The sequence below is a fragment of the Argiope bruennichi genome, chromosome X1, assembly GCF_947563725.1.
Source record: "Argiope bruennichi chromosome X1, qqArgBrue1.1, whole genome shotgun sequence".
In the NCBI taxonomy this organism is placed as follows: Eukaryota; Metazoa; Arthropoda; class Arachnida; order Araneae; family Araneidae; genus Argiope; species Argiope bruennichi.
Genome location: NC_079162.1, coordinates 38,745,596 through 38,771,521, shown reverse-complemented (window position 1 = coordinate 38,771,521; position 25,926 = coordinate 38,745,596). Strand labels below are relative to the sequence as shown.

Below are 25,926 nucleotides of genomic sequence, written 5' to 3'. Positions count from 1 at the left end.
TAATCGATTAAAAAAGAAATGAAATTAATGATGAAAATAAGCTGGAACTAATATTAGTTTAAATGTTTTTTTCATGAATGTTTAAATTAAATATCTCATCAATTCGCCATATATGACTTTACCTTTTCCTATGGGTATTGATTCTGACAATAAAACGTTAGTAAGGGAAAATATTTTTAAAGAGCATGAAGACATTTCTTAAGTTGGATACTATAATGACGGTAGCAGTTACTGCATTCTTATCAAAAAATTCAAGTCAAATGAAATTTTACTATTATGAACTTGTGCAAAGAATTCAATTTTTTACAAACTGTCAAATAAGATGCCTCAATAAACTTTCCAGTCTCACCACAAATGTTATATCATTTTACTCATTACTTTACCTATTATTTTCCTTTTATTTTGTGCTGTAACACTATGTTCTTAATCTTTCAGAAAGATGTGTAATGGTTCCTAAAGTTCTGTTGATGATACGCAATCGACTAGTATCATACATGTATAAAGTGACTTGATAGTAAGTCATTCACGATAGAGGGTTTTCTTCTAAAGAGCCATCATTGGAAGGGAACAGTATAGGTAAAATAGAGGTGCAATTTCTAATCTTACTCGTAAACCAATAACTTTGCATAATTATTTTATGTCTGTGGAAAACATCATGGATGCTGATATTTTTATGTCCAAGTTGCTTCATGGATGTCAGTGATGTGGTAATGTATAAATTAGTGTGTGTATCAGTGATGTATAAAACAACGAACAATTACATCTGCATGCATTTGTGGTGGCAAATTAATTACATTTAATTGTGAAATTTAGGGGAGGGGCAGACACAATGGTGCTATCCATTGAAAAGCATTTAGTGGATACCGTACAAAGTCAGCGCTAGTCTGCAAAAGCAAAATGTATACAGTCCCTCTTTACATGAAGGATCTCTTGATGAATCAGCGACGTGGTTGTTGATCAGTCTTGACATCTCAGTAGCTTACAGACATTATTTTGGGATCTAAGCATACTTAGAAATTACATATAAATTGATAATATATTACTTAGTAGATACTGATGACAGATATATTTGAATTTTATGAAAACATTAATGTATCTACATTTACCCAAAATGTAAACTTCTATTTATTTCATATCTGATTTCTGGTCGAAATACAAAACTGTGTCCTAAATGCATACAAATTTCGAATTCTTTGAAATCATCTAATATATCTTCCGAAAAGCATTTCTTATTTGAATAAATACAGTTTGCAACAGAAATTCAACAAAAACTTGCATTCAAAATAAGATTACTATATCTAAGAGATAAAAAGAGTGAGAATTGAATCTAATCACTTAAATGTAAAAAAATGTAAATGTGTTTTATTCCAAACTTCACCAAATATTTTTAAAAATGAGTTGTAAAGTACTCAAATTTCAAGAAATAACTATATTTTATATTTTATGCATACTTTATTTATTTCGTCTCGTCTGAATAAATTACTTTTGACGTATCATGTTTTAAATTTAGTTTTTATTTATATACTTACAAAAGAATTTGCAAGTAGTGGAATAAGGAACACTTCTGCAAACTTAAACTCTTATTTATCTTTCATCTTGTATTTTAAAATGTATCCATTCTATGTAAAGTTCTTTTTGCTTTGCATCCTATTATTTTAAAAGAGAAAGTTGGAATGATTATCGGAGTATCGAATCATTTTCAATGTTTTAATATGGTAAAATGTTATGGGAATTCTTTTTATATCTTTACAGATAGCATAAAACACACGCATTACATTTAAATTTGAGCATATGGTTATATTCAAAGTTTAAGAATTATTCTTTAGATATCGTACTTAAGAAGCACATGAAATGCGTGATCATTAGGTTTTTTCAAATATTTTGAAAAATGTTAAGATTTTAACAGATTTTATGATTAATTTTGAAATATATTTATATTCATACAATTATAAATCACGTTGTACTTATTAAGAAAAATAAAAAAAAAAAAAACTTGAATGCTGACCTCATATACGCATAAAATCGCTTCTTAACTCTGACATAAATTTTCTTGGATACTCTTTTGTTTCTCATATTAGTAATTTTTGCATCAACCAAATTAAAGCACAAATACCATTATTTTTATGACAATTCCTTGTCGTTTGTGCAATGAAATATTTCGTATATCAATAATTGTATATATTTTACAAATTGAATTTAGTATTTATATAATGGAATGTTATTCAATCTTCCATTATATAAATAATATAATTTCCATTATATTTCTTATTCACATTTATCGAAACACTGTCGTCATTTTTGAAAAGAAAAATATACTGCATACATTTTTAAATTTATCAATAATATGCATTTCTGAAATAAATTTTTAAAAATAAGAAATGTAACAAACAAATCTTTTTTTCAATAAGTGTGCGTTTTGTTATTAAAACTCTGTTTTTTGTTTTATCATTTAAAGCGCCTATTTCGTTCAGAACAGTTTCTCCCACTTTTGTTGAGAACATTTGCAATTTATCCTGTTTATTTCGCACTTACGATTTTGAAGCCATTCTTTAAAAATCTCTTTCATTCAAAAAATTCCTTCTAAAGTAATCCTAATCAATTCTTCAAAGTTTTTCTTTTAAATCAAATCACATTTTAGTAAGTGCTTAATAAATGAAGATAATGAATTTCAGTCCAATTAATGCTAAAGATAAAAGTCCACTTCAATTAAAACACTCTTTTCATCGCAAGTTTGATATAGATATTTCTTGACTGATTAAATTTTTCCTTAAATACCACGATTGCAATTTACTTGAGTTACGAGTAAAGCAAAAAGCGTAACTCTCCCAACAAATTCTTTTTATTCTGCTGCAGAAACCTGGCAACGCCTGCCTAAATAAAGAGATGTTAATAAAGTAGAACTCTTTTGCGCCATTTTGAAAAGCTTTTAGGAAAATTTTGCAATGGCTTTCTCTTGTCATTAGACTAGCACATTATCTCGGGAAATGTTATGCTTGTTGTTTATTCATTCCGTAAGTTTGTGGATAAAGAAAGCTAATTACTAATGATAGTTTTACAATTTGTTGTTTAAATGGGCTGATGCATTAACTTAAGACTTATTCAAGTTTGACTCTAAGTAGGAAAAAACAATACCGTTTTCCTGATTCTCATTAGGTGTTTTCGCTTATATACGTCAAGTAAGCAACTTATTATATTTTTTAATGAGATAATTGATATATAGACTAGTTTTCTTTGTAAGGCATCAATTTTCTTTTGAAGATTTATAATACGTTGTTCATTTTTTATCAGTCTATGATAGACAATGTATTTATACAGCAGCTTGGAATATGGTTTCGAATAATAAAAAAAGTAATTTTTCTTAGTTTTCTAAATAATTATTAAACATATTCACTTTTATTTGATTATGTAATTAGTTAGATTATTAACTCAATTAGAATTTTTTGATAATGTTATTCTTAAATTATTTGAGTTTTATTTTGTCAGCTTGTAATCAGTCTCTGAGTTATTCATATACTTGAGACTTATTCAAGTTTGAATGTAAGCTTAGTAAAACTTTAAGATTTGCGATTTTCATTAATATTTTTTCGTTTATATGATTGCCTTCAACAGTGATTCAAATAAAATTTCATATTAAATTAATTTCCAGAAATTATAATAAAAGTATTTATATCAGAAATTTTAATTTTTTATTAATTTTAATTTGTTTTATATTTGCCATTTATAATCTATTCTACATATCCAATTTATTTGAATTAAAAAAAAAGAAATGCTCTCAAAACTAGAATAATAGAAAAATAAATACTTATAAAGGGCTTTCAATTTTATCCATTTAATATTAGTAATTTATATTTTATTGTTAAGAAATAATATAATTGAGGGATAAGACCTTGGAATTATTAAATTGCTACAGTATTTAGAATGCGAATAAAAATTTAAGAATAATTACCTATATGAATGGGACAAATATTGCCAATAATATTTTGATAAGATTTCCTGTTATTATTTTGGTTTTATTTTATCGTACTTCGCTGTCATTGCAACGAAATTAGTGAAATTGCTGTCAATTTAATTGCAAAATTGCGCAAAGAGTGAAAAATTATATGCAAGATTTTGCTTCCTTATATTAAAATTTAGCATTAAATATTTATGCGTAATATTTCATATTTGTTTCGTTAACTATTACATTACTTTTTAGAAAGTTAATGGAATAGTCAATCATAAAATCATCAAAATTTTTAAGATTTGTTGAGAAGTCTGTAGAGTAAACTTAATAACTAAGTAAAAATAGTAATTGGGAGTTTTTTGTAATATTTACTTTTTGTATAAATCACAAAATATAATTGGTAAAGTCGCATTGATATCACTTAGAAAAGATAGCAAATGATAAATTTTCCGAAATAAAAAAAGAAGAAATTCATTAAATGCGGCTGCGTTAAATTCCCCAGTTTTCTTAGGATATTTTAAGGGATATTTCTCAGAAAATTTGACATTTCAATCGACAGTAATTTAATAGCATGAAATTCATTAAAATTGCAGAAAATATATGTTTTCATTCAAAATTGCATATAAGAGCCCAACTACTTTAAAAATCTTTAGAGATTTGAAATTATTTTAATGAGTTCCCTCTAAAATCTGTTTGAGTTTACTTATTAAAAATGTAAATTCTTAGCTAGTAGAAATGAATGTGAATTTTAAAATTTTAACTTATAAAATATTATGATTATCAGCAGATATTCGCAATTTCACCAATGAATTAATCTATTCAGTTTGTAGGGAGAGTAGAATAATATCAGCTTAAGTTTTCCGTACAAATAAAAAGAAAAATAGTGCTTTTAAATTAACTTGCGGTCTCAGGACATCTCTCCACCTGATTTCATAATGACTTTGAGGGCCAGACAGCATTTCCAACATTAACAATAATACAGCGAGAAAAGCATTCCCTTCTAAAAATGCCCTTGAGTCAGTACAGCACTGAAAGTGAGAATTAAGAGAAAACAAACCCGGCGGCACAGTTACTTTTAGCAGAAGGTTCATCTTATTGAATCATCATTATCCCTGAAGATCTGTAGAATTCTTTCCTTCCTCCTTTAAGTGGTAAGTTAAGATCTAATTCCAAAAGGGTAAAATTGCGAGTTTAAAACAAAAGCTGGTTTGGATGCATTTTATTTGCTTTAACAAATAGTTGCCTGAGTAAGAAATGCATTAAGTCTTGACTCTGAATGGACCTGAGGAGAAATTTCCGATTGGAATTATCCTTTGAATTTCGGAGAAGAATCGTTAAGAAACAATCATTCAGTGAGAAATCGCAAGGAATTTAATAAATTTTGAAGGATGGAACTGGATAGTTTCTGTTGTTTTTCTGTTATAAAAAGAAAATGACAAAATTCTAATCATGAAGTAATCTTGAATACGAAAAGAGAGATTTTTATCAGGACATATATATCAGGACTGGAAAAAAGTTAGATATTAAGTTGTAGTTTTTATCCTTTATATTCATTGCTCAAATTTTATTATTGGTCAAATGGCAAAACTCTACGCTTCTGGTGTTTGTATATGATTTACAGAATCCATTACTTCTAAAATAGATTGACTTGGATATAATACCATTACATTTCGTTACTGTTTACATCTGCATGAGTAAAATTTATACCAGACTTTTGATTCAATATTTAATGTTTTGGTTGCCATATTTCACAAGAATATGTGCGTATTTAATAGAGATTTTTTGGACTCTTTCATAATATATATGAAATGAAATATAAATCGAAATTACGGATATCCTACTGCGAAAAATATTGTTTTCGTATTCAAAATTAAGATAAATACGTGATGGGTAGTTATTTAACTTTTCTTCATAATTTTACAAGTATGCCTCATATTAAGCTAGAAAAAGAAATATGTATATAAAATAAAACAGATTTTAAATCTGAGACCTTCTATGGAGTGCAAAAATCTATATTAATCAGGTATTTTTATGAGCAAATATATCTTCAATTTCTAATAGCAAAATTTTATTGCTGATAAATCATTAAGGAACTTAATTTTTTTTTAAATTTAGACATATATGTAGAAAAACGAAGGTAAACAATTTAAATAATCTAATCTAAATAAACAGAGATTACAATAACTTAAAATCGTAAATAATTATATTTTAAATTCTTGCGTATAAATAAGCATGTATCCAAGAATAATTTTTGAATGTAATTTTATCAGAATAGCATATGCTAATTTATTAATTTACCATAATTGAAACTAATTTTTGCGCTAAAATTATGAGAATGATTAAGATTCAAGTATACATTCAAAAGTAAAAACAAAAAACAAATCGCCTTTCTATCCTTCAAATGTACATTATTTATCTTTTTACAAAATGAATAACTAATTAAATAAAGTGTAATTACACTAAATTTCTCAAAATTAAATTAAAGTAATCCTGAGATTAAATTTGAAGTTTTAAGCATCTTAGATTATAGTAAAACGTGCATTGAAGTGCTTTTTCTGAAATTATCAATGGCATTTGCATAGGAATAAAGGTATTTAAAATATATTTTTAAAGAATTTGATAAGCGCAACATTACAGAAATGTTTTAATATTTTTCTAAAATGTTTTAAATGTACTTTAATTATGCTTCTAGATTAAGAAGGAATGTTAATTTGCAAAGAATTCGAAAAAAACTTATCTTGTTACTTCATTTACTTTGTTACAATAAAGTTAAACAATTACGTCAGAGTTCATTAAATGATTATTTATTTAAAAGAAACAGACGCATTTTCTAATTTTTCTAGCATATTTCTAATTAATAATTTTAATGAAATAAGGGTGTCAGTATAATTTCTTTCTGTAATAAGCATAACGTTAGTTTATATCCAGTTAAAAATGAAAATAAAATCATAAATATAAAAAAATAAAAAATAAAAAGATTTGGTATGAAAAATGATAAAGTAAATAATAATGCGATAAATATATTTAATATAAATATATTCACAGAATTCTGTTATTCAAGAAATTATAAAGATGTGTGTTGTAATATAAATAAAAAGAAAACAATCAGCACCATTTTTTATGAAAAGAAACGAATCAACTGCAATGAGGCGTATAGATTAATTATTCAATCATTACTATTAAGAAATAGCAGCAGCAAAACTTTTTTTGCGATATGGCTTTGTGAGACTGTCTATATTTCAAAATATTATTTTGAAGTTGATTTGTTATTGTATTTTATATCTAAATATGAATTTATCGAATGCATTGTATGTGCATTTGCATTTACAGGGGTTAGAAATATTTGTCAAATATTTTTTACGAATCGCCATTCTCCATGGAAATAAAATTCCAACACTGATTTTTGCTATACTTTTATTAGATTCATTTTCCTTCTGGAGTTTCACTACAGACATCCATTTTAAGATGCTTTCTTCATGAAAAATGTTAGAAATAGTTTTCAAATTGATATAATATCATAATTTTAAGATATTTTCAAATTCATACTATTTAAAAATCGCATATTATTAAAATAAAGTACTAAAAGTTATGTCCCAAAATTTAATTCAGCTTGCTGATTCGTAAAGAATTTTTTCTGAATGCTTGATCATAATAGTAATTTAAAAACACGGCACGTAGTCTATTTCCTTTACCCATTAAATCCAGCAATGCATAAATTTTAAATTTCAAAAATTAATTTTTGGTATAATATTTCAACTCAGGTTATTCATTTAAAAACATTCCATTAATAGAAATTTAATTGAAAATATTCTTTTAATTCAAAAATATGATCAGTAATTTCTTTTAATTATTCAAAATTACTTTAACGACCTAAAAATGCTAAAGACGTAAATATATTGAGCAATGTAGGATTACAATAAACATCCAAAAGTATTTGTATTAGACAGTTTAATTTTCAAATTGAATTGTGACTGGTAAAAGATTTTTTTCCCACAAAGATTAAAAATTTAATGTAGTAGGTTTGTAATATGTATTCCAAGCCATTTTTAAATTTTATTTGTGTTTGAATTTCAAGACGGAAATTAATTTAAAACAATTTCTTCATGAAGTCTAAGGAATTTTTTATTTAATATTTCGAAATTGAGACATTTCTATTTAATTTAATTCCTTTGGATTATATTTGAATTCTTTATCGTTACTTCTGAAATTTATCAGAAATTATTCCATAAATGAGAATCCTACAAAATTTTTATTTTCAGTTCATTACCATAAGTATAAAACGGCAATTTACCTTATAATTCCTTTTCTGTAGCTTCATTTCCATCCTATTCTTATCGCGCTGATAGTAAACTCCAGCAAAGATAAGAATATTTAAAACCAGTAGCGAAGTGCCCACTGCGATCGTCACACTTAGGGCTGTAGAATACGAGCTTTCTTGAATGTAGACTGATCGAGTTTCATTCAGTCCGGCTGTAGTTTCAGCAGTGGCTCCAGAAGGTTTCTTTGGAGGTTTCTGGGGGGCTTCAGTGGTGGACGTTGAGGTCGACAAAGTAGCATTTTTGGCAGAAACAGAAGTTACTGTGGATAAAGCCTGCTGAGGTCCACTTAAGAATGGCCCGGATGTACCTGTAGAAGCATCATCACCATCCGCGAGAGGTCTAACTATTCCATCATAAGTGAGAGGGTTGTTATGGTCATCTAAGAGATGATGCTGTGGCACTACCGAAGCAGTACCAGGACGGTGGAGCTGCGGTATAAGATTCAACCAAAATGATAAACGGTGAGCTCTGTAGTGGTCACGGATTTTTGGTTTCATTCCTATAAAAAAAAAGATAATATTGTTAAGAACAATAAAGCAAAAGCCATTGTATCTGTAGAAAAAATGTTAAACTAAAAGTAATAGATGATTTTGATTATTTTTTCCAATTTAAACAATATTTTACATAAATAGTTCGGAAGGAATTTTTCTTCTTACAGAGAGGGATTAAATGATCTTGCAGTCGAATATAAATTTGGAAATGCCACGTTTGAGTATTAGCCTGATAATACGAAAAAAAAAAAACTGAAATGACTAATTTTTATTAGAAGTACGCCATCAATATAAATTTCACAGGTATCTCCATGCGTTTCTTCAAAAATTCCAAGTATTTCTGATACATTTCCCTTCATTTATGGCGTCAATAATGCGATACCAGATCTTTCTCTTTATCTATTACTATTGTTTTCTGATTGTTATTGTGTTACCGGCTTTGATGGCGTTTTGGAGGCCTGTTAAAACATGATAATAGATTTTTGTGGTCAAGGAATAAATCCACCTCATTAAATACAATAATTTCTTTACCAAGACGTCTTTCTATAGCATTGAAACAAGGCAGTTTTGATACAATGCCCAAAAAGAAAAAAATATCATTTTTATTCGAATATACTTTCATTTTTGTCCAATATAATCTTAACATCCTTTAAATATCGTTTATTTTAACATCTATACAGTCTATTTAATTCAAAAGTTTAACCTATTTATTTCAAATACTATTTATCTCACTTTTGTTTCCAAGGCAAAAATTGTTATTGAATAGTATATAAACGATTGAGCTGTTTCAAGCGAAACTTCTGAAACATGCAAGTTAGACACTTAAAAATGGAATAATTTTTCGTGCCTAGTGATTTTTTCTCACTAATTAAAAATTTGACATTAAAGTAAAGAATGAGAAATTTTTAAAAAAAGCATTAAGGTAAATGAGAGAAGATAGAAATTATTCTATCATATGAATTCATATTTTCTGAATTGAATTTAAAGTAAAAGTAATCTACATGAATTAGCAAAATATCGCATGAAGAATTTCTTCAATAGTTATGTATAAACGTCAGGAGTGTATCGGAATCAAATGCATCTTTTTGCCAGTATTTTAAACAGAATATTTGATTGGTTTAAATTTAAAGCATGGTTCATATTTTAAATCTTGAGAAATTTAGCTATTGCATTACTCTTTACCCAAGCTTATTCAGGCATAATTAACATTTATATGTCCACGTGTTTAATAACAAAGAGCATGGGAAAAATAAAAGCCACCTGATGAAATCCTAAACAATGATGTAAAACTTCATTTTACTCTTTGATATTGCCACAAATGGTGCATGATTACATCTTATTGTTATTAAAACCTTGTAGATGCATCCCAATGTTTTATTACTTACAAAATAGTTATGTCCTTTTAAAGATAAATACAGATTTTTTTTACTACTTGAATCTTTTACAAATAGTCAGCAGTTACATTGGATTAAAATAAAACATCATATGTTGGAGGTACTATATATATCCAAGGTAATTGAGGCACAAGAAATGTTTCATAATGCAAAAATATAAATAGAATGGCGAAACGTAAAAACCTACTTCTTAACATACGAATTCAGTGAGAATGAATAGAGAATTTCTTAGTTTTTTAAGAAAGAATTTGTAAACGATATCAAATATCTATTAGAAATCTAAGTCACAATATTTCGAGAGATAGCTTGTTTCCTCAGTAATTGTTAAAGTAATGTTTCGATTAATTAAAAATTATTAGCAAAATGTTTCAGATTCCAAATCTCTGATTAATTATGTCCTTTCACATTTCCAAAATAATCTTCTCAACAATAATTACCCGTTATTTTTGTATTTATATTATTGATGAAATCTTTTTTTCAAATATTGGAATGTGAGATAATACTTTAAGATAGAAGAGTACAGTTGCAGTATGGCATTCTTTAATATTTTTTTTTAATTTTTAATACATCGAATGCCTCAAATGACATTGTGTCATTTGAGAGAATAGGGACTTAATGTTTTAAGATATTGAATGAAATTAACATCTAAACATTGGTCATCAAAGTTGAAATTTATTATTATTATTATTATTTTTAATTATAAAACTGGCATTACTTGCATATCGCTTTATACTGTAGAATATAATAAGAATCGCTTTATACTGCAGAATTGAAATAAGGTTTATTTCATCATGTTTATTTGCAAGAAACCAAATTTTTCTTTTTCCCTATTGTATATACCCTTATTTTGTTTTTTAACATGTGATTTCTTTCATAAGGCAAATTCTTCACCAAAGCATTTGTGATTGTGACTTAATAAGAACACATACATCAGAAATACTTTTTTTTCTATTTTCAATTAGTAAATTAAATCAAGAATATCTCCTTAAAAAGCATCGAACATTGATGTTTTTCCGAAAGAGCACATATAAAATATTTGTATTCTACTTAATTCCCTCACGCATATATAAAAAGCCTCCATAATGTGAATTACTCTTCTTGATTAACAGATAGTGGCTTTTTGCAAGGAGCTTCACCACTATAATTAAAAAATTAAATATTAATTTAAGACAGACGTAAAAAGAACAAACATGTTATGCCTTCAGATGCTTGCAAACAAAAATTAGACAGCTACCAGATATAAAAAAAAAGTTAATGTAATTGAGATAAATGTTTTAACATTTCTGCAGTCAATTCTTTTTCTGATGAGATTATGTCAGTGAAAAGAAATGTTTATTCATAACAAAAAATTACAAAGTAAGCGAAATAATTATCAGTTTTTAGTTTTTATAATACACTATGTTATAAAAAAGCAAAATAATGTAACAAAAAAAACCCCAAAAATTAAAAATTCGATTATTCAAAAGACAATTAAGATCTATGACGTAATATGCAGGGTGCTACATTTCTTGTAAAGAATTGTCATCTTGTATGCATATATTTTTTTCTTTTTATAAACGACTCTGAATATGATTTTTTTTCTCGGAAGAAAACATGATTCAAATTTAGGAAAAATGTTTCGACAATCTTATTCCTTAGACACATCAGCATCAACTTAACAAAATTTTAAAACTCTTAAAAATCTTTCACGATTCAGGCACGCAATAGAAATATATTGATATGAAATTCAAAGATTTAAATGAATTCTATACAAATAAATATTATGTACGCAAAACTTTTCTAAAATTCGTGTTCTATGAATATTTATCTAAAAGAGAATTACAACACATCCCCAAATCAGCTGGTAAGGAATTAGCTGGTCTAATTAACTGGTAAGGAATATTTAACTCTCAAGGAGTTAATGCGACACATACAAAGAGTCTTTCTTATCACAAAATTGAGTATGCAGATTCCTTGTTAATTTGAAACAAACAGGCACTTTTAATTGTAAAATTTTCAGAAGATGAACAGAGCGAACTAATTTTGGTCATGGTATAGTGTAACAACTTTTTAGATACCTTCCGTTTTATTTCTCCATTTATCTTTAATTTTGTTTATGAAATTAACATCCAGTTTTGACGATAAACAATGGCATTTTTGGGTCTATAAAAAGTTCACAAATTTGAAGCTTTACACACTCCCTCCACTGACTTACAACAGAATAGAGTAGCGTTTCCTCAATTTCAGTTTAACTTTCACACTGCACATCTTTGACGGCATTGGGCCTTGAGCACCGATATCTTCTGATTCTGTCATTATTCGCCATTAATTCCCAACAATAATGTCCTGAAGCCCAACAATACTTGAGCCTGAATAATACATACATCATCATCGTAGTTGTCCTAATAACTTCACAATATTCTTGAGTATTCATAATTTCGAACAGCATCGTAAACATATTTAACTATTTCTCGATCCAGTTCCATATTTTAAAAGACTAAAAAACACACTTTCTTTAAAAATTCTTATTTTTAATTATTTCAAGGAAGTTTCCTGAAATGCTTCAAAACTACTATCATACAGCCTTTTGTTAAAATCACCTTCTTAAGTGATCGAGTATTCATTCTTAAGTTAACTTCATTTAATTCCAGTAATTGCTTAATTGTACCTTGCAACCAAAACGAATTTTAAATATGTTTTTAAAAACTTATGAATTCTTTATAAATTATAGTCTTTCCAAGAAACGAAGTATATATATTTTTTTTATTTTTTCTTATTTTTCAATTATCTCAGTTGAAAAATGAGTTCAGCAACGAAAAATATCTTCGCCAAATGAATTTTTGCATTAGCATCTAGCTGTAAGTAAGTATGCGACAATGTTTGACGCAAGATAATTTTTGTAAATTATTATGAATTATAGTTTACAATTGGCCTATTGAAAAAAAATGATTGTTGAAATATTTAGTAATAGTACTTGAAAGTTGCATTTTGATTTAAAATTGAAAGATTATTCATTCAAAAAGAGTAGCAATAACAACCATTCATATTACTTATTAAGTTCTTTAACTCTTTCAAATATGGTGATTTATTTCCTGAATCACTTATATCATTTGCATGGTTGATGAGTTTTAAGCAACTTAATAAAAAATGTAATCTTAATGAATAATCTTAACAATCTTAATATCATAATTTTAATTTTTAGCTTTTAAAATAAACTTCCTTCATTAAGTTGTTTAAAAACTGAACCACCATGCTTTAAATACTTCTTTATAAGTCGTTCAAGAAATAAATCACCATGGTTGAAAGAGTTAATAAATAGAACAATTATTTTTATATTCATATGTCAAGCATGAAACATAATAAATGGTATTACTATAAATATTAAGCATTTTAACAAAATTTGATTACTTCGTTTATTTCAATATATTTTTGTTTAAAATTATCAATACCTAATTGTCAAAAAGAGTGTACCTGCATTTGTTAACCAACATGATTTTAAAATTTATTTTTCGAAGTAACAGTTTCCTTTTTAATTTATAGTCTTTATCAAAGGTTGAATATATTTTCATTTTATTCCTTAATTACCTACACTGAAAAATGAGTAAATCAAATAAAAATATCTCATATTTTTTAAAAGGAGGGTAAGCTCTCATTAGCATTCAGCTATAATTACACAATGCATGATCCTGTATGAAACATGATATCATTTGTAACAGCCAATTAAATTAGAAATGATATTACATTCTAAAGCTTAGTTCCTGAGCTTAAAGAATTTTATTATTTAAAAAAAATAATAATAGGATTTCTTTTTACAGCATTTTAAATAATGCTTCATTACGATCATGTTCATTAAATTAAATGCCCTTGGTTATTTTATAGCATATTAAACTAGTAAAACTATAAAAGGGTAGCATTTTCACAGTTTCTTAAGAAGAATTTGGTAACAATAATATGATACCGCTTCCATTATAATGCCTTAAAGATGCCATTATAAAACTGAATTTCTTTATTCAATCCTTTTTTGTTTCATTTTCAGAACGTGCATATAAGTTTAAATAAAAGTTTTCCCAAGAAGAGACTCATTAACTGTCCCTCCGAATGTCTTTCCAGGAATTAATAGGGTTATTTGATAACCTTATTTTCTTGAAGATGTTTTGCTTGAACTAGTCTTTTTTTTAATTTTAAATCTTGAAATAAAATTTATACATGCTCTAAAAAACTGGGAAAGGAAGTTAAATGATTTTTGTTAGATCGATATTCAGCATTTTGTGTTATCCTTATTGTTCAGCCGACTGAAATTCTAACATATATCATATTTTGTTTTTTATTTATATTAGAAGTTACAGAACATCTCGTTAAATTTACAGATAGTTTCATATAAAACAAATATAAATGGGAATTATTAACTGAAATAAAGAGAAGGGGAAATAATACTTTTATTGTGAAAAAAATAGTAATTGGAAACCGTACAACGAATGTTAACTTTCCACCTTCGGGCGTGTCATTATTTTATTTGCATAAAACCACTGGCAAAATTCAAATACTATTTATATGAATACTTTGGTATTAGAATAAGCCCAAATACTTTTGTAAAAGTGCAAATTGTTAATTTATGTGCAAAACTAAAATGCCATTTCTTGCAAAAAGCTGTAAATAATTGAGGAGCGGTGTTTTGCCTTACCCGAGGGAAGAATAACAGCCTAAACAATTAAAAATAAATATCATCTGTTACCTATGATATGAGTATTTTACTCATATAGGTTTTTACTCATTACCTATATGAGTATAAACTTCACTACAGTTTTAAATATATTACAAAAAAGATATTTTATATTATAACAAAAACAGGCTTTTGAGAAATTTTATGCTTTTGGAATTTCAATATATTATTGTTCTGAAACTTTTGTTAGAATAAAAAAAAAGATTTGTGTTTTCAAATTGAAATTAAATTCTATTTCAATCGAAATTGTGTTAAAATGAAATTAGAAATGAAAAGTAGCCGACTACGTTCAAAGCAATATTTTTGAAAAATTGGATTTTTTAAAAACTATTTATGGTTTTTAGATGTATTGTCAATTATAAACACTATATATACAAAAAAATTATTTGGAAATATAATATATTTTGAGAAATAGGCAAATTTGTAGTAAATTTTAATGAAATTTAACCTAAACGGTTAACACTCTACACAAAATTGTAATGCAGGAATCTTATTTTTCTTTGTACACAGGTTATAGAATATAATGATGAATGAAATGAACCAAAATCTAAGAAACATTTTGAGATGCAAAGAAATTATGGGTAAAAATGTACGTATATATACATTTTTTCCATAAATTTACAACTTAACTTTTCTAAAAACACCTATAAATGAAAAAGTATTTCACCAACAATAAAACTTTTGGTTCATTTCATTTTCCACAGTATTTAAAACACACGCTGAAATTTTTATGTAAATACCTTTATTAGTTTTTGAGGTATCATGTTAACGGTGGATAATTTTTATGAAAATTAAAGTTTGAGAAAATTGAAGTTAAATAATTTTTTAGCTAAAATTTTTCCTGGAAATTTCTCCTGGATGATAGGTCAGACGTTCCTTTTCCTAGAAAATACTATTTTGGAAAGAGGAAAGCCTGAACTACAAGAAATCATAATAAAAGAAGAATTCGCCAATGTGGTCGATAACCAGGGTGTTTAACGTAGTCGCATACCTTTTAAATTAATATTTAAATTTGTCATCTCTGTATCGAAACTTTATTTAACATAAAATATTTATATAGATTAGATATATCTAATTTTAAAAAATTAATAGGCAATGAATATTTTAATGTACATACATACTAATTTTAGAATAATAATATGAAGTGACAATTGTATATGGGAATTTTTCATTCAATCAGATATTTAGTATAATAATTTTATATTTCAGCATTGTTTTAATTATTAATAAATCCGGAAAATGGCTAGAATTTTAAATATATTCTCAATGTTTTTGTTGAAATTCACCTTTCCCGATTCCTAGTGAAAAAAGTAAATTTAAAGTAAGTTTACAAAGTTTTCCTGTAAGTAGAAATATTAACATTTCCTTTTCAGAATTTGAAAGTTTTATTTTTATCATTTATCCTAATTTCTGAAAATAATTTACAAGTCCTACTTAAATAATCAGGATTGTTAAAATCATCCTTTCCATAAAATAAGATTTTGCAACCTTGAGTGCATGTTTAAGAGCTAAATCAAGAAACTTATCATTTAAAATAAATCATCACTATTCATTGTTTTAGCCTGCAAAATAATGTAGTACAAATATAAGTTAATATAATAGATTCCTTTGCAGCAAATATTCACATAAAAAGAAAGAAACATAGCGTTTGTTTATGTTTGAAAAATTGCAATACATCTTTTATGTTTCCTTTAACAGACACACATAGAGGCAGAGAGAGACAGAGAGAAATAACAATAAACTCACAGTGAAACATAAATAGAAAAATAATAAAAAAAAGAAAGAGATCATGGAATGAATATCATTAAATACTGCATGCCAGGAAATGTAGCTCATTGATAAACAGAGACTGTTTTTTTTCTACCAAGGATCTTATGATTATGATTCGTCTAATTTCTAGAAGTGAAAGACATTCGTACATCGGTATATTTATTTCTCAGTTGTAGAACGCTTATTAATCTTTTAATTAAATTATCGCATAAACTAAATGAATAATTTTTACGGCTACCACTATTTTCTTCTTTATCATTTGACATTTTGCAAATAAATAATGAAAACTTTAAATTATTTTCCATTCAAATAAAAAAAAAATTGAAAATAAATGTTAAGTAAACATGATGCTATCCATAATTTTTTTAAGTTGAGATTGCGGGTGATGTTTCAACTGCTCATTTCTAGATGTTTGGAATGAAATATTTGCCCATCGATTACATTTTTGTCATCGCTTTTCATTAAAAAAGCCTTCTTCTAAAAATTCACTTTGAAAATAAAGAGCTTTGAAATTGAATTGATTAACCGAATATCAATTGCAAGTTATTCGATTTCAGCTTAATCTTCCATTGCATTTTAAATATCGCAAAATATATTTAGTATTCTTTGGAATTTAATATATATCTTATGCGTTTGATAAGAAATTTATCTCTATTTTTAACATCCGTCTACAATTGAGATTAAAGATTTTCTTGTGTGAGTATATTCACATTTTTTTTTCTACATTTTTAAAAATGGAATAAATAAATAAATTTTTAACGATAGTTTTTTTTTTCAAAACCTGTCAAAAATGAATCTTATCTTTACGAACTGACTCTAGTTCCTACTCTTAAATGAATAAAAACAAAAATGTATTAAATAACATAATGATGCCAAAGAAGCTTTAAACAGGCTTGTTTTAAGGTAAAACGATAAATACTGTAATTTTTTTCTAAAAGTTTGTCTAAAATTAGTTAGATCTATATAAATAATTTGATTTCAAGGCAAAATCTTGATTTAAAATCACACTGACATTTAATATAATTTGTAAGTGATTAAGGTTAGTTTTGAGGTAGCTTGACATTTATTTGTAGCACTCTTCAAAATTTTACTTCAAGAAATCAAGAAAATTGGCTGAAGGAATTTCCAATTTGTCAATTAGTGTTCAAAGACTTTATCAACATTCCAATGAAGTATAAGGGCTCTCCACTGTAAAATGTTCACAATGGCATCTCAATTTGACAGTGTGTAAAATGCAAAGAGAAACCACATCATAGATGCGTTATATGTTGTAATGGGTCTAAAATTTACTGAACGAGTTCTAAGAAACTAAGATAATATCTTTTAAATAAGAATTTAATTATACAGAATAAATGTAAATAGCATTAAAAAATTCCGTTTAAATATATACCTAACTTTAAAATATCTCAAAATCATATTCTCTACTTCATAATTTAGCGTAATGATATATCGTGTAAATTCCTCCACGTTTTCTTAAGTTGTCATTATTTATAGAAATTGTAATTATTTAATAATTGCTTCTTAGTGTTTTTAATTTCAAACTTACTTGAAGAAAAGTTGTATAATATTTAATATAAAATATTGCATTCAAAAGTTCCATAAGAGTTCAAAGTATCTTAGCAGCATAAAAAAGCAAAATATATATTTGTGAAATTCTACTTCAAAATTAACAATCTCCCGTTGCGATCTGAATTTCCTAAGTATAATTAAATGAAAAAATTACACTACAGAATTGCTCAAGTGTTCTGATTATTTAAATAACAGAAACAAGTTTTTCTAAACTTCTTAATAGAGCTCATTTTCCGAACTTGTAATGCATAAAAGGAATAAAAACTTTAAAATACTTTTTTAAATTGATAGTCTGCTTATTGTATAGTGCAAAAGTAGTCGCAGGTAAAAGTCAGGTTTTTTCCCCCACTTCTTATTTCCTAAAAGTGCTTTCTCTGAACACAACAGAAGAGAGGTAATTTACTTTTTCACTTACTTGGCGATGCATAGAAATTTCTTAATTAAAATACAGAAACTATCGTTATTTAAAATTTAAATACGTTTTTCTTGATTCCGCTGAAGAACGTTGCATATTAAATTGAAATTTAATTATTTTCACATTTTTAGAGCAAATGTAGGGTGTTTCAGATAATGTTTTACATAAGCCTCAAGCAGACTAAGGTAAGAAATAAATGTACTTAGAAATAAATTTTTATAATAAAAATAAAATAGTCCGAAAAGTTAAATTTTTTAAGTGAAGAGCAGTGAATTTATTATCTTAATTTAAGTAGCGAAAATATTGCTAAAATTCTCTTTAGAGGTTTTATGAATTTCAGATGCAAAATCTGTTCAGCGTTGGTTTCTAAAAAGGTATGAGTATCAAATTATTAAATTTTAATCAACTTTTGATTTTAAGTGCTAGGATGATAAATATTAGAAAGATAATGAAGTAAATTTCATCGCATTAAAGAAGTAAAAAAGATATTTTAGGTCATTATGTTCTTGATTTTTTTTTTTTTTTTTTACTTATCTAATACTAAAAAGCTAAGTGAGATTTAACTACAGATCAGGCACTAGTATGTTGCACTGAATCAAAAAAATTTCATCGTATTCTCCTAAATTATAACGTAAAAAAATATTTTTTTACTATTTTTTTAATTAAAATAAACATTCTCGTCATGAATTGTGGGAAATTTCAATGGATTCCAGTTTTGAAAAAAATAAATATCGTCTTGATTTATATTTTTTTAAATTTTGTTTGATTTAATCATGCTAGAATGGAATTAAGTGTCTAGTGTCAGGAGCAATATTGCAGTGGACTGTGGTACAACACAGGAGATACGTTCCGCGTAACAGGAAATCACGTTACATTGAACGTATTTTCTGACGAATTTATACAAGCGCAAATAATTTGTATGAAACAGGTAAATATGTGCATATACTTTCTAATCACCATTTAAAAAAAATATGTGAATACGTTAAATTAATCTTATGAGTAAATACGAGGGTTTTTATTAGGTTGTACAATTAGGTAGTATTTATTAGGTTAGGTCATGATATACGAATTCACTATACAAGGTGGCGAATTGTACTGAAATCAAAATACTTTTATTTTTTAAGCTGGCGATTTCCTTCTTGTTATATGGATTTCGAAAAATACAAATATCTTCAAAATTCATATTTTTTATTTCCTTAAAAATAATTCAAATTCATTAGATACAAGCTATGCACATTTGACTAACTTCATTTTGAAATATTTTGCTTTGTACCATCAAAAGACACGTTAAATTCTACGATTTAACTATATATAATGAAATACTAAATTATTTGGGCAATTATTTTTGTTGTGTAACAGTTTCGTGACGTAAATTCTCTGTCATCGTCAATTCTTTACCGTCCATTTATATTTCCAACAGTAATAATTTTTCGTAGAGCTCAGTTAGAGAAAGGCAGCATTATTTAAGTTTTCACATATTTACTTTATACAGTTAAAATTTTAAGAACTCGTCAATTTCGTCTTTTTTGTACATTATCATTTCATTTGAATTAGTACATCAAGTTATTATGTGTTAAAATAATAGCTTATCTTAAATTCCAAACAAAAATACCCATCGCTATAGGAAGAATATTATATTGCAAATCTATCGAGACCTGCAATTTTAATGTTAAAATAATTATAATCTACCTATTTCTCTCGTGCCCTATTTTTAATAATCAGCACATAAAATTATCATATTAAAAAATCAAAGGGTTTCATATGCTTATTAAAAAATAAAAATGCAAAATCATAGCACCGGCTTATGCAACTAAATGTCAAATAATTATAAATTTCATCTTACCTATCAATAAGTACTTCTGATGCACCGTTTCATACTGAGACCAAGCGAATTTTTCAAAGCGCCCTCTTGCCTTGTCGGTAGCTAAACTCTCCAATTCCTGGTGAGGCGTAATATTAGGATCGCTGTATGAAAAAAAGGAGAAAAATAACAATTAGGTACATGAAAATAACAAAATTTAAGCATGTAAATACATAAAGGTAAAAGGATAAACAAATTAAGAATGAAATATGATAAAATACAAAGCAATTTAATTAAGTAGGCATAATGAAACATAATTAGAATGCAATGAGATAGCGAGAATAAGTATTATTTTATTCACAATTCAAAATATTTCCACAATTTTTGACACCTTCAGTTGATCATAATGGTTAAACTAAGCAGTGTATATTTTGCCTAGTTTAAGAATCCTGAATGGGATTCTTGAGTTTGAGCAGATATAATTGAGTAGAATTTAGTTTAAAGCACCAATAAGATGTTCTCCATTATAAAAATATGTATTTAAGATTAAAGTGGTTAGATTTCAAATTATTTTCCGTAGCTTCATGTTGGCGCAATATGGCCATATATGGTTTTTGCGCCATGAAACACCACAAAACCAAAAGAAAACCGTAGCTTCATGACTGTTAAAATTACGTTATTCAAATCTCTCGTAGTTTCTATGTATTCCCAGTTTCAGTTGTTTAGGCAATGCATGAAGAATCATAAAATTCAATTACATATATATTTTTTTAAAAAAACCTAAGAATTAATTGCAATAATATAGAAATAAAAAATAGGATGATTTAGAAATCCATTGACATATTAAAAAACGTATGAATAAAAGCTAATGAAAACTATAAATATATCAAGTATATTTGTTGCTAAAATAAAAAGCTCCTTTTTTTCATTTTAATTCCAAATTTTATTGAATGAAATTATTTACTAAAAGGTGAAATTATTTGCTAAAGCATTTGAAAAAACAAATGCAAAAACTAAACATTAAACTTTATGTAATGATATTTCAACTATTTTTCTAACTTCTTAGTAGATTTTAAATAAATTCTAAATTTATTAAACACATTTACTCTCAATATAGTTGATGCGTAGTTAAAGCAAAGTATAATTATTCATTTTAAATTAGTATTTGCCACTATCAAATAATTTACTAGATCTTCCATCAACAATTATATGTAATATTTAACAACTGAAATTGACGCTTCTTCGGATATTCTTTTAAATATTGAACATGTATGACATGCATCTGAATGATTACATTCATTACATTTCAATATTTCATTGAATGATACAGTTTACTTAAGTCGTGTATACCTCAAATATGAAATATATATAATTTCCTAACATATTCTTTGTTTAAGTATATTTAAATACTGGGCAGGTTTAAACTAATAATCAATGAATTTAACTCATATTCAATCAACAGATCCATGCTAAATTAAAGAAATTCATTTTAAATAACTATACGTTAGATAAAATGCATCAAAGATTCAAAAATTCTACAATTAAATATTATCAAATGCAAACATGCTCCAGGTATTTTTCAACTCCTATAGAGAATGATTCTGTATGAATTAAATCATTCGCATTCAAAATAATAAATGCTAAAATCGAAGAAATATCTGATAGTTCATGTTAAATCAAAATTGAATTGAATCAAATGAGCCAGTGATAAAATTCACGATTCAAAAATGTTATCATTAAATATTCACTAACAGTTAAATTGATTTAAATATTTTTTTTTAAATTTCTGAATCAGTTTCATTGAAATCAAGCAATGGGAAGCAATGTTAAAATCAATTCCTAACAGTGTAATAAAATTCTTCCCCTTCGAAGTCTTTAACCAAAGTTAGCAAACTAATGATAACAAAGTAATTGGCTGAAATTGCAATTTCATGCATAATAGCATCATCTCTCTAAGGTACTGTTATGAGTAACGCCTGACAGGTTATAAGCGGCATTAACGGACTACAACTTTAATCTTATCACATCCGTGCTAGCCGGTTTTATGTGCTTTTCCTCAGTTCGCACACAGCTGAGAAAGAGATACGGTAGATGGAACGCAGGCGCTCAGAATTGATTCATTCTACGGATAGTTCGAAAAGAAGATTTTAAAACACGGCGATGAGGCCTTATATCGAAGCTATTTTATTACGGCCAGTGAATAATTAAATAAAAATATAAATCAATGCTTGTTACAGACAGCTTTAAAGGAATTGTTGCTTAGAAAACTCATGATACAGACTCTATTACGTGTATTCTGAAAAGATCCATTATTGTATTGAAATCATTGTCGGCTACTTTTCATGCGTAAGGTTTTAAGGCCTTTTTGAATTTGATTACGGTGCACAATAGTTCATTCAATTTGTTAACTACCATGAAATATTTTGCTAAACCGAGCTTAGATGCAAAGTTTACGATGCATTTTCCTAGCACATAAATAAGAGAGATTTAAATTTGTAACAAGTTGCTGAGCAAGAACTCAGCAACCTGTCTGAGTTCATTTATCTAAGTAAAATGAAGTTTCCTAATTAAGCTATATTATCAAAATAAAAATATCAACGTATCAAATTGAAGAAGTGCCTATTAATGAGCAAATTTTTAGTTGTAAACTCAACACCTTTCTGTGTTGGAGGATCTTGTTATCAGCGATTTTAATTTAAAAATATTTGAAATAGTTTGCTTCAAACTTTTTTTGAATATTCATTTGGGATATTCTTTCCATGTGGAAGTAATGCTTGGAAGTTTTGTCCTTCCTGAAAATAATGTTTCTTGTTTATTTTGTACTAAGGCGTATAATGGCATGTATTTGGCGATGTTTTTGAACTAAGGAAACGGAATATTTCTCTTCGGAAAACGTAAAAGCATATTCTTCAACCCACAGCTTTATTTACATGGGATATTTTGAAAGAAGTTTAAATTTAAAAGTAGCAGAAGGTATTTCTCATTTCAAATATTAAGCTGTTTCTTTAAATTCATGTTCCAAGTCATTTGCTTATTTTTATCCATTATTGAAATCGTTCGAAAAATGTCTGAAATATGTTGCAATAAACTTCCCACTTGTATATATCGAAGCTGAAGGAGCTGGAGGGCTAATATGCAAGATACTGAAAGAATAAGAGTTTCATGGAGAGCACTAATTTTCTCAGATACTTACACATAACAAAAGTTATTTCTTATATGAATTTTCTTAGGAGCCCTTAGTTGTTTGTTAAAGGACATAGTTACATCTTGTGATATCTGAAGGAAAACAAACAACAAGATAAACATTGGTCCGCATATATAGATGTAAGCGCCCTAGAGGCTCAGCGCAAATGACACACCATGACAATATCGAGCAGGTCTTTCTTCATTGTAAGACTTTGCTGCTAAAAATATCACGAATAACACCTCGATTCCCTACCAAACATTCTCAAAGAAAATAAATCTTGCCAAAAGCTTGACTTCAAGGGTGTTTCTTTTTTTTTTTCATTTTTTTTTTTTTCCCTCATGCCATCCAGTGGGTACGAGAGACGGAAGCTCCCATGAGTAAAGAGAGAAAGATACCAAGAATGAGTCGTACGAGCTTACGGCGAAGTACGAGCAGCAAGCCTTCGATTCCAAAAATTTATCTTTCTAGAAGTTAAGGCAGTTTGTTACGCCGCCCGGCTATCAAGAAAAGGAAAGTTTCTGGAAGAAATAAAATCTATCAGATAGCTTCCTTACTTTTGTCAATCAACTTCAGATTTCTAGCAGTTGAAAATTTTCACATTAGCTCTTCGATCTTGGGGAACTTTCTTGGTATATTTTGTTCCGATGCAAAAGTTTGTGATGAATGATTTTATATCAAATTTTCATAGAAAATTCTAAGCTCATCTGATTCAACTTTTTAAAATAATTTTTTTTCAGACTAAAATTTTCAAATATGGTATTCTATATTTGTATTTGTTTTCAGTATATTTATAGTATTTAATGATAATGAAAAATGTATAAAAAAGCACTTGTTATATCGAAGTATACGTGCGATGAATTTAATTTACATACATCCAAAAGGGCCAGAAAATCATTGTTCAACTTTAAAAACAGCCATATATTTTGATTCCGAGATATAAGTTAATTTTAATTACTTCTTCTTCTGTTCACAAATAAATTATCTTATTATTTTTTTCAATGATTCATTGTTAGCAAATACATATTTCCATTCGATGAGTGTACTTGAATGTTCCACTTTCAAAATTCTTATCGGTCTAAGGTATAACCTTGTTAAAACAACGAAAAAACGAATTGAATAAATGTGTCACGATCTGAAGCGGGAAAATATTAATCAATCCTGAGAATTTTGCTAAATGTCAATTTTTACAATCGCTCGCTTGTTTTGGTAAGATTTAAATAAAAGAACTATTTTCTGAACTCCATGCCACTTTATTTAAAAAATAATGCGAGATATGACAAGACATTATTATAATTATTACATATGAATGTCAAGTGCTAGAAAAGCATTTAAGCGCAGGCATCCACTGAGGTAACCAATGTACAGATAGAAATAAGAAATACAGTAAGTACTGGGCGTTACCAATGGGAAGAAGGGAGGAATAAAAGGTTTTCAGGGAAAGCCATAGCCAGTAAATTGAGTGGGGTGGAGTCGAAGTAAAAAGCAGTAGGAGTTGATAGAGGGATTCTGAAGTGTATCCCGGAGGAGATGTTCGTAGGTTGATTATAGAATACATTCTTGGAGGAATTGTTTGCACTTCTGTTCTGTGTAAAAGCGCAAAGAAGCACCGGTGGTATTGGTGTTGGGGAGGTGAGACACACACACGCATATATATATATATATATATATATATATATATATATATATATATATATATATATATATATAAGCCTTATTTTGTTTGAAGCAGAATGCAGGTTGGAAAACATTGAAAAGACTTTGAGTTTTTAAATTCATTTTAAATTCATTAAATTCATTCATCCATCCATCACAGGAAGGCATAATTATTTACAATCAGAGACGCGGACAAGGCCCGTCCACAACAGCGTGGAACAAAAGAAGTAAGGAAGGGGCGAACCAAATGATCACTAGTCTTATATAACATGAAAAGCCATGGGGATTCCGGGATGGGATTTCCGGCCACGAGCGGATTGAATACACGTGTTGACCTTTGACAAGGGAAACGGAGGGATCATTTTCACTTGACACATGGAACCGATGGCGTAGTAATTTTTACGCAGCTTCATATGTGGAATGGGATCAGGAAACAAGAGAACACTTTAGACTGACCCCGACATGGGCCGAATTAGGCAAAAAATTTAGGAAATTAATTTGAATTAAATTAGATATTAAAATATCATTTTTTATGTGTAGGTGTGTGTGTGTGTGTGTGTGTGTGTGTGTGTGTAATGATATTTTAAACTTTAATTTCCAAAATTTTATCGTTATTCAGCTCATAGTAACTTCATTCTAAAATATTCTCTTATTTACTGATCCCATTCCACTTTCTCTATTTAAC

At 27.3% G+C, this 25,926-nt stretch overlaps 1 protein-coding gene across 2 annotated transcripts in view; it reads right to left on the bottom strand.

The window, feature by feature from the left end:
• LOC129958994 (neuroligin-4, X-linked-like) overlaps positions 1-25,926 on the bottom strand; it is a 240,548-nt gene that overhangs the window by 4,968 nt on the left and 209,654 nt on the right. For both annotated transcript variants that reach the window (XM_056071761.1, XM_056071762.1), the window contains exons 5-6: positions 20,444-20,565; positions 8,235-8,761 (exon numbers count right to left, since the gene is read on the bottom strand). In XM_056071761.1, the coding sequence (XP_055927736.1) occupies positions 8,235-8,761; positions 20,444-20,565 (649 nt within the window). The remainder of the gene's footprint in view (positions 1-8,234; positions 8,762-20,443; positions 20,566-25,926) is intronic.